The sequence below is a fragment of the Epinephelus moara genome, chromosome 23, assembly GCF_006386435.1.
Source record: "Epinephelus moara isolate mb chromosome 23, YSFRI_EMoa_1.0, whole genome shotgun sequence".
NCBI classification, from domain to species: Eukaryota; Metazoa; Chordata; class Actinopteri; order Perciformes; family Serranidae; genus Epinephelus; species Epinephelus moara.
The window spans coordinates 2697818-2708675 of NC_065528.1; the positions used below are offsets into that span (position 1 = coordinate 2697818).

General features: G+C 39.6%; 1 protein-coding gene across 1 annotated transcript in view; it reads left to right on the forward strand.

Annotated features, from left to right (window-relative positions):
* The window catches only part of LOC126384781 (carnitine O-acetyltransferase-like), a 40504-nt gene that overhangs the window by 4255 nt on the left and 25391 nt on the right, over positions 1–10858 (forward strand). The window contains exons 2-5 of the mRNA XM_050036071.1: positions 4562–4834; positions 6613–6731; positions 6870–6923; positions 7563–7713. Coding sequence (XP_049892028.1) covers positions 4562–4834; positions 6613–6731; positions 6870–6923; positions 7563–7713 — 597 coding nt within the window. The remainder of the gene's footprint in view (positions 1–4561; positions 4835–6612; positions 6732–6869; positions 6924–7562; positions 7714–10858) is intronic.

The following is a 10858-nucleotide window of genomic DNA, read 5'->3' on the forward strand; positions in this document are numbered from 1 at the left end:
GACGCTGGGTGCTAACTCACTTAGTTCCTTGTTGCTGGAAAGCTAGTTGCAAACCTTGTGTTTGCAAGAGAGTCTGTGATCAGTTGCCCTCCCTTTAGTGGTTTGGGGCTATGGAGCCAGGGTCTGGTCCTCTGGGCTGTTCCAGGCCCAGCCAGAGAGAGGTGTGAGCTGTTGAAGCTCCAGGGCAAAAGAAAGATCTGTTGGAAGGGAGCAGATCTTTGCAGGCCTGTGACATCACAGAGTCACATGTCACTGTAAAAGGTCTTGTCCAATCAAGTTTTGGGACTTGAGTCTCACTGAGGTGTGAGGTGAGATCTCCTGTGGAGATGGGTGTCACCTAGCTGTCTTTGTTTGAAGACAAAGAGCATGCAGAGGAAAAAGCCTTTAAATCTACAGTTTAGATTTTACCAAATGATAAATCATCTGTGGTCCTGTGAATCCCAACACTGATGTGATCATAGTATAAATCCTAAGTAGAAACTCATGGAGATTAATGAGCAAGATATTCCAAAAGAACAAGAATAAAGATCTAGCCAAATCTAGGCTTGATAAATTAAATCCAATTACATCACTTACTGTACAATCCTGGTTTTCCATTGTCAAACAACTAAAACGAGAAAAATTAAAGCTGCAAGCAGTGTTGGGCAGGACCTCGGACTCCCGCTGTTTTGGCCTCCAGCTCACGTTAACTTTTAGACGATTTTAGACCCCTTTCCACTGGGCATTTTAGTGTGTCTGGGTGAGAAAAAGAGAATTTATGAAAGGGAAAATAGCTCACTTCCTATTGGATTTAGGTCAGGGGTGTCAGTGATTTGTAGGTCTCGATGAGACGAACAAGCCAGTTTTGGTTTGATCTTTCTACGACATTCCTACAGGCCGCAGTGGCCATTTTTGTGTGTCTAGGTGGCACTAGAGAGCCCATTTTGGCACTTTTAGGTTTATTTTTATCATTTTATCAAATTTTTTGCCAATCAATCAAACTTTATTTGTATAGCACTTTTCATACATTAAAAATGCAGCACAAAGTGCTTCACAGAATAAAAACATACAACAAAAATATTACATACATATTGAACCCCCCCCCCTCACATATAAACACACACACACACACACACACACACACACACACAAGTCAATAACATGGCTGGGCATTGAGGAACCAGGTGAGGACAGAACCACCTATAGGCAGCCTACGGCCACAGGGAGCACCGCCACAGAGACCACCCCGACCCAGATAGACTAGGGTGGACATGGTGCAGAGCTCCCCAGTCCACCGGACCTGAGGGATCTCCAGGACGACGACCCCGCGGGCAGACCGGGGAAACACTGGAGCTAAAAACTAAAAGACTAAAAGGCAATATGATAAGATAAAACAAGTATGAGATAAAATAATAATAAATAAATAAATGAAGATTTAGAAATAATAATAATGAAATGCATAAAGATTAAAAATAAATCATTTAAAAGCATTAGAAATTAAAATAACATATAATATAAGAATTAAAAGAGTAAAAGAAATCAGTTAAAAGCTACATTAAAAAGGTGAGTCTTGAGCCTCCTCTTAAAAACATCAACAGTCTCTGCAGTCCTAGTCTGAGTGGGTGGAAGTTCGCTACAGAGATCAGCCTCTCATTGGGCGGAACGAGCTACCCGCTGAAGTCCCGCCCTACCACCTCCGGTTGTGTAGCAGTTTTCAACACGTCCTTTACTAACTTTTGCGGTGTTTGATCTTGTGGGGATGTAGCCATTTTTCTGCCATGGTTCACGTCCTGTAGGTGATATTTTTGTGGGCGTGTTACATCAAAACCTGTTTCCCCCCGGCAATATTTTTGCAAGCGCACCGTTGCTGTGGCACCGCCCAGAACGATTGTGATTGGTTGAAAGAAGTACAAGCAGCCGGGGCGTTTTTTTCTCCAATCTCAAAGTGAGTCGGCCCAGCCAGACTTTTCTTTTCTTGAAAAAGGTCTGGTGAGCGAGACTACTGCAGTCCTGATGCTCTCCGGCAGGCTGTTCCATAAGTGAGGGCCATAATGGCTGAATGCAGCCTCCCCGTGGGTTTTTGTTCTCACTTTTGGAACAATTAAAAGGCCGGTGCTGGAGGACCTCTGGATTTTATTTGTTGTAATGTACCGTGCTCCTGGCCCGTACTCTGAATTTGTATCTGAATTCTCAGAGTTTTTATCTACCTTAGTTCTTAAATCAGGTAAAGTTATTATTGTAGGTGATTTTAACATTCATGTTGACGTTGATAATAACTCCCTCACTACTGCGTTTATCTCATTATTAGACTCCATTGGCTTCAGTCAGGGTGTACATAAACCCACTCACTGTTTTAACCATACCCTCGATCTAGTTCTGACGTATGATTGAGTGCTTATTCCTTTTCATGATTTGTTAATGTTTAACCCATAAAAACCCAGACCCATTTTTTCGTAAAGGAAAATTATGGGGAATATAAAATCGACCAAATGGGCTACATGGAAAACATTTCTGAATTTATTTTTTGAAAAAGAAAAGGCACTCAACTGTGTAGACATGTGCCAAATGAAATAGACACTCCAAAATCATACGTAGCCTACCGTAGCACGTCTGGCCACAGTATATCTGTATAATATATCTGGTGTGTCTAAATACTAACTCATTCATCAAACCTTTGCACTGACTGAATTCATCTGGTTAAAGGCTATCAGAACTGTCGTGAAAGCTACATCATTTCCACATCAAATCTCCGTGATCGCCTAAACCCGTGCATAAAAGCGCAAACAATTCCGTGTCCTCTCACAGCGGATGCGGTGATTTGATGGTCCGGTACTCATTGTAGCCCATTCTTGTAAGACCCAGGTGCTGATCGATTTTCGTTTGCTATATAGGCCTATGAAAACAACCCGGCATTGAGTTGGTAGCCAACGAGCTGCTGCACTTAGAAAGTCTTGTCATGTTGTTAAATAAATAGGCTATGCATAGAGTTCATGAGAATCCCTCATTCAGTGATAACAACAATAATAACAACAACAATACTACTACTACCACTACTGCAAATACTACTCCTACTACTACTACTACTAGCCTAATAATAAAAACAATAATTACATGATAGTAATAATAATAATAATAATAATAATAATAATAATAAATAAATAAATAAATAAACCAGTGAATAATAATAATAGCCCAATAATAATAATAATAATAATAATAACTTACTGTGGCCTATATGCTATGCTTTTTAATAAAATTACCAGAGGACCTCGGAGTTCGCTGAAAAACAGGTAATGTCCGCCAGAATTACTTGCGTGTGTCCCCTGAGTTCGCTGAAAAATCACACCTCGGTGGTGAAGTAAGTAGCGCACATGACTCGTGCTACAGACGGATGGGCGGACGGATGGAAGAGCCACGTATCTCGGCACCGCTTAAAAACAGGTAATACATCTGGCTAAATCTTTCCCACATCAAATATCCGTGATCACCTAGACCTGTGCGTAAAAGCGCAAACAATTCTGTGTCCTCTCACTGCGGATGCTGTGATTTGATGGCCCGGTACTCATTGTAGCCCACTCTTATAAGACCCAATGATAATAATAATAATAATAATAATAATAATTATATATATGTATATATATATATATATATATATATATATATATATATATGTTACTGTGGACCTATATGCCATGCTTTTTAATGTCAGCCTGAATTACTTGCATGCGTCCCCGGTGAAAATTGCTGAAATGCATGGGAAATACGGCTACTGTCAGGACTCAGGGAACAGAATTCGGAATGTCGACCCTTCGGAATGAACGACCCCCCGCTCCTTGGTACAACTCTAAAAACCAGAATTAAACCAAATATTGCAAAAATTTGAAAGGAATTAGCGATTAACCAAACTGAAAGAATCTCGCTTAGTCTGGGAACAAAGTCTCAAAACGCATAAGAGGTCTGTCTCATTGTGTCATACGGATTACTGTTAATTTATTATGCTGATCTGTTCTGTACGACATCTATTGCACGTCTGTCCGTCCTGGAAGAGGGATCCCTCCTCAGTTGCTCTTCCTGAGGTTTCTACCGTTTTTTTTTCCCTGTTAAAGGGTTTTTTGTGGGGGAGTTTTTCCTTATCCGCTGCGAGGGTCATAAGGACAGAGGGATGTCGTATGCTGTAAAGCCCTGTGAGGCAAACTGTGATTTGTGATATTGGGCTTTATAAATAAAATTGATTGATTGATTGATTGATTGATTGATTAAATGTTCAAATCATTTCCTGTCTGAGGTTACAAAAAGCAAAGTTTGAAAAAAAAAAAATGGAAAAAGTGGACTTTATATGTGACTGTAGTAGCCTTAAACTGACTTGTCTCCCAATAACTGTATACCTAACCGATTGTTTAATTTCTTTTGGTGGCTTCCTCAGCCTGTTGACATGAATAATACTCTCACAGTTTAATACATAGGAACAAATGAGAGTACAAGATATGTGGACTCATGAGACTGATTCTCATCACAACCTCTCCTTGTTGTCATAACTAGTTATACATGTATTTGAGTACATTGTTGTATCTCCCGCATAAAGGTGGGGATGGTGAGGCCCTTTCACTTGGTGAAACCTGTATCAGTGACCCTGGTTCCTGGCAGAAACCTGACCCAGCAGAAGGGATTGCTCAGTCAGCCTGTCCCCCCTCTGCAGCAGACTTGTGAGCTCTACCTCAGCTATATGGAGCCCATTCTGGAGGAGGACGAGTTGAAGCAAACCAAAAAACTGGTGGAGGAGTTTCGGAAAGCAGGAGGAGTCGGAGAAAGACTGCAGAGAAGCCTTGAGATGAAAGCACGCAACACCGAGAACTGGGTGAGCCAAACAACTACACCAATAGCTATAGACACATTTATTGAGACAATGGGGTAACCTCCTCACACATTCTGCAGTTATTTAACTCCTGGTTTACTAAATCAGGAGCTCATTATGTACTCACCTCCTGGGATTGACCTTATAGACACATTCAGTGGAAACGGGCCTTATGTTTATGCTTTTCTCAGTGTGCGGATGCATCTTATTGAGGAGCATTACCCGAAGAGTCCAGTGGAGGGCGGAGCGTATGTGAGATAGAACAGTACAGTTGCAGCCTGTAAGGATTTTACAATACAGTTATTGTCAAATAAATTAAAATATGAGTTGAGTGAAGATAAGCCACCTCCTGTTAATTTGGTCAGCTACAAAATAATCACATATGTTCATTCATTCTTCCTGCTCTGTATTTCTGTCAAAGATTCACATTAAAGTAGAGATTTGTATTGTCATTAGGTGAACCCAAGATGCTCACAACACTGGGTTGAGTCTTTATTCAACTTATTACCTCCGCCAAGGAGGTTATTTTTTTGCTGGCGTTGGTCTGTTTGTTTGTTTGTTTGTTTGTCTGCAAAATAACTCAAAAAGTTATGAACGGATTTTGATAAAAATTTTCAGGAAAGGTGGATAATGGGACAAGGAACAGATGATAAAATTCTGGTGGTGAATGGTTGAAGCAAAGTGGATAAAATAATAAAAGTCTATCATCTGACAGCCTCAGCAGCAATTCCAATTTCTGTAGCGCCATCTGGTGGCCGGAAAGCAAGTCTTGTTCTACTTGCTAAATATTGTTGTAATTCTAAAGTTGAAATTAATGTTCTGTGTTGGGAAAAAAAGTGAAAAATACAAAAAACAACATATTATATTCTGTGTTGGTACAAAATAAAAACAAAATAAATACACCACAGTGTCTCCATGGTGAAGGCATACCAGTATATAACCTAATAATGATAGTGATGCAAATAACCTAATTGTGATGCAGGCTGAGTACTTTTCTAGTTTAATGTGTCATCATTTTCAGTAATCTCAACCCCAAAACCACAGTTAATATACTAAAAGGTCTTTGGGATAATTCTTCACTCAGTGTAAAACGTCATTATATGAATGACTTTTTATGAGAGCTTACCAAATAATAAGTGGACAGTGTAGATGTCATAAACTGAAATGTCACTGAATTTTAATGGTGATTACATGTCAAACCTAGTAGTGTCATATCAGTTTCAATTGTTGGATGAGAGGAGGACCTGATGCATTGGAATAACTTTTCAAATGGTATAAAGGTAACTAATAAAAACCCTGCCCAATTTTGCAGCTCTGCTTCTGTTTCATTTCTGACAGAGATGTTCAAGGCGTGTTTGCTGCACCCAGATATCATACAGATGTCTTTTCAAGAATAACTCGCATATGTATAATAAAATGTGACCACCAGTAACCTCAGGTGTCATCAGTTACAGTTTCAACCAGAATTAAAACTTTAAGGATTATAACTTTCAATATAAATTCAAACCTTAACTGTAGCAGTCTATGCAACCCTGGAAGGGGTGGAAAACAAGGGAAAGACACTGTTACCGCTCATGTAAATAGGAACTACATTTCACTTTGTTTGGTCACCAACTTTATTCAGGCATTTTGTTTATTTCACCACTAGCTTGGAAGGAGACTATGTCCAGAAACACTTAATATGAAGTACAGGTGCCATGAAAAACCTTCTTTACAAACTCAAGGGACTATATCTGTTTTTGTCTGTTTTTGTGTCACTTATAGTTTGTAACTGTTCTTAGTTTACAGAGGACTTTGTCAGGACTGGATTTCTTGCTGCACGAAAACCTCTCGCAGGTGTATCAAATTCTGCAGGGTTATTTCCCCAAATAGACTACAGTGATAAAAAGGAAAAAATAAGGTAAACAGACAAGACACACATACGCACATACCCCCCCACAAAGTAAGCCTCTAATTTGAACAATTCCTTAATAACATTAGTCTCTTTTTGGAGTTCCTTTCAAACATTTAAATGAATAACCATGTTTTCTCTTTTCAGGTATGCTGCCAAACACATAGCATCTGCAATGGAATTAAAGACAATGATTGACAAGTGAGTAATGAGCTTAAAATGAACTCTTTTTACCAGACACAAAGATCTTTTTCATCCTAGGAGTTTCATTATCTTCTGTCATGATTTGCTCACGCAATGTAATCATAAATATTAACTGGAGCTTATCAATTAATTTGTTCCTTTTACCTTCAAACATTAAACAGCATAGGAAGCAGTAAAATTACACATTAACAGAGGTTTCAACTGCTGACTGAAAGTAGTACTATGCTTTTTTTAAGCCAGAGATATAAAATTAGTTCTCTGAACTCAGGTGTTTGTAGTTTATCTACAGTCGAAAGTTAAACTTGAACTTCAAGAAGTTCAAACAAGTTCAGACATTTGCTCTCCGTACATCTTTGGTTTGGATCAGTTTTAGTGTTTTTACTTTGCACAGAAATCTATAGGTAAAACTATTCATAAAAAAAGAAATGGCTAAACCTGAAAACCCTGTTTTTTGGTCATCTTATTGAGGACAGTTATATATATTCAAACTTCCATTCAAACTTTATAAAGGAGTATTGTGTGTGCATCACATCCTGAACATCCAGTGGATGTGAGAGCTTCAGGGACATCAATGGCCAAAATTGTAAATGATATTTGATGGCTGAGGTAGTATTTAATGTTTGTGTGTTTTTCCAGTGACACACTACCAGCTGAGTACATAAAAGGGACGCCACTGTGTATGAAGCAGTTTGAGTATCTGTTTTCATCCTGCCGTATCCCTGGTGCGACAGTGGACACCATGGAGTTCTACGCCCAGAAACACATCACTGTAGTACACAACGGTCAGGTGAGGAACAAGTCAAACATCTGTGCCTGAGCTTTTCTGACCAGTGCTCATAACAAAATTCTTAAGAATTACACATAGACATTGTCTTAAGAGCAAATTTAGGGGGCGTCTTGGTGTGTTGGGTATTTTGGCCCTGACTATAAACCATAACATCCCCAGTTTGTATTGGGCCATCCACTTTCTCCCTCTCCTCATTCCCTTCATCTTTCTACTGACACTATTGCGTAGAGGCATAAAATACCCCAAAATATCATAATGTGCTGAGTGAGGAGTGAATAGAATAGGACATTATAAAGTAACTTACTGCTCTTCACAGCAAAGTGTAAGAGGTAAACTGAGGAGCTCTCAAGTGATTATGATCAATCACATGAACGCTCAGAGCAGAGCCAGTAAGAGACAAGGATTTGTCCTACACCTGCCAGATTATGTTTTCTTTTGAAAAGAAATCCTTACATTTTACCAGTGATTTGTTAATCTTGAAAAGGATCTTTTGAATTATGTGAAATCATTAACAATTAATACATGGAAATAATATTCCATATATTTATGATCTTTAAATATAACAAACCATGGAGCATAGTGGAAATACCACTGTTGGAAAACAATGTGATAATTAAAATTTTTAAAGGTGGTGTAATGTCCTATAGTTTAAAAATAGTGGGCTAAAATTGCTCCATTTAGAACTATACATATTATAACATTTGCATTACTATTGTACAGTCATTGCTAAACAACTTCCTTCCACACAACCCTGTCTCTAAGGCTAAGTCAAGACACTCTGCAAAGAAAGATAATTTCAGCAAGATCTCATTCTTTCAGCCATTACCCACTACTTGTTACCATAGTTGAGAGTTTGAACATAGATCAGTCAAGTACTTCACCTTCAGGTACAGCTCCCTCTTCACTCCAGTATTCTGGTATAGTCATCTGCATCACTGATGATTGGGTACCAATCCAACTGTCAAACTCTTACCCTTACACAGTGGCGACAGGTGCCTGCTGCATGTCAGATATGCATGCTTGTTTGTTTGTAATTTGTCTTTGTGTGCATTTGCTCTAATAAAAACATCATAATCAGCTATAGATTTGTGAAGTGCTGGATATCAGAATAATAGGATATGATCAAGTTGCATCTAACAGTGATCTTGCAACCTGTTTGACAATCTACTGTTGTGACCATGAAGTGAAACTGTGGCATTGATCAATACTTTGTAAAAGCATTCTGAGCTGATTCAGTGAAGTTTCAAAAGCACTCTGAAAAGAAAGGACCCCAGAAACTGACCAAAATCCGTTGCAAAAAGGTTTATTTGTTTACAAAAGTAACAGTCCATAAACCAGAATAGAACAGAATAGAATAGGATAGAATAGACAAATACTTTATTGTCTAAACCAAATGGTACCAGAAATTCCTCTTTGACAGGACTCAACATAACATTTACACGTGCAAGACTTTACAGACATTATAAAAAGACCTAAGAATCTAAAACATACATAGGATGGAAAAGAAACAACACACATTGATACATAAAAGAAAAGGACCAGCAGCATTCGCACTGAAATTCCTCTAATGTTGAGGGCTGTTATTGCATTTGGAATGAATGATTTTTTATAGATTGTTTTTCTGGCCAGCGGGACTTTGTATCTCCTGCCTGATGGGAGGAGACTGAATGAATGATGGAGGGGATGAGAGGGTTCCTCTGTAATCAGGGTGGCCTTCCTGATAACAGAGCGCTCATACAGATGGGACAGTGGAGTTTGTGGTGAGCCAATTATTTTGCTGGCTTGATCTGTGATGCGAGAGAATTTAGTTTTCTGTTTGGTAGTGAGAAAGTTGTAGTTGAGAATGGATTCACTGAGTGACCAGTAAACCATCATTAAAATCTTTTTACGAACATTAAAATTTCTCAGCTTCCTGAGAAGATGGAGGCGCTGGAGTGCTTTGTTGTAGATTGTGTCAGAGTGTGTTTGGAAGGACAGGCAGGTGTCCATCTGTGTCCCCAGATACCTAAAACACTCCATCTGTTCCACCCGCTCTCCCTGAATAAACAAAGGTTTAAAAAGCTGAAATGTAGTTGCTGCTCTTTCTCTTCCCACACAGCACAACTCCTTAGTCTTTGAAATGTTTAGTTCTAGTGATTTCTCACTAAAAGTTGTGACCAGGTCGTCGGCTGCCAGTTGGTACTGGGTGAGAGCCTCCATACTGTCCACGTGGGCCACCAGGGCCATGTCATCAGCATATTTAAAAAGACTCATTCCCTCCCTACAGGTGATGTTATTTTTTTTCAGACAGCATATGTGACATTAAGTCACACACAACTCCCTCCATGCATTTGTAACGCACTGATGTGAGGGCCACGGGCCTGAAGTCTTTAGTGTCCTTTGCACGCGCCTTTTTTGGGATGGGGATTATTAAGGACTCCTTCCACTGTCTGGAAACACAACCAGAGTCCAGAAGATGCTGAAACAGTCTGGTGATGACTGCACCCAACTGTGCAGCACAGCCTTTGAGCACCCTGCCCCTGAGCCTGTCAGGGCCAGAGGCTTTGTGTGGGTTTACTCTCTGTAAGATGGAGGTCACCAGCTGCTCATCAACAGTAAGGGCTTGATTGTTGGTCAGAGTCTGGCAGCTAAAGCTATCTGATGCTTTGTTTTTATTAAACATACTGAAGAAGGTGTTCAGCTCTTCTGCAAAAGAGGCAGGGTCTGTGCAGCCAGTCAAAGCTACCTCAGAGCGTTTCAGATGCTTCACTATTCCAGACTTTAATGGGTTTTGTTATTGTCTCACCTGTTTTAAGCTGTGATCTGTATTTTGGTAGCAGCAGGATGACGTTGTGGTCTGACCGGCCGAGAGGGGGGCATGGCTTTGATACGTATGCGTTCTGGATATTTCTAGGGATGCACCGAAATGAAAATTTGTGGCCGAAGCTGAAGCCGAATACCGAATACCGCTGTTTAGTTTTTCATTAGTTTTTGCAGATGAACCCCCTCCAGATTAGTGTTGTCACGGTACCAAAATTGGGACCCACGGTACGATACCAGTGAAAATATCACAGTTCTGAGTAGTATCACAATACCACAGCAAAAATGAGACAGATGTGCCTTTTGTCATTTATAAAAAGATAAATCACTTTTCTTTAATACATCA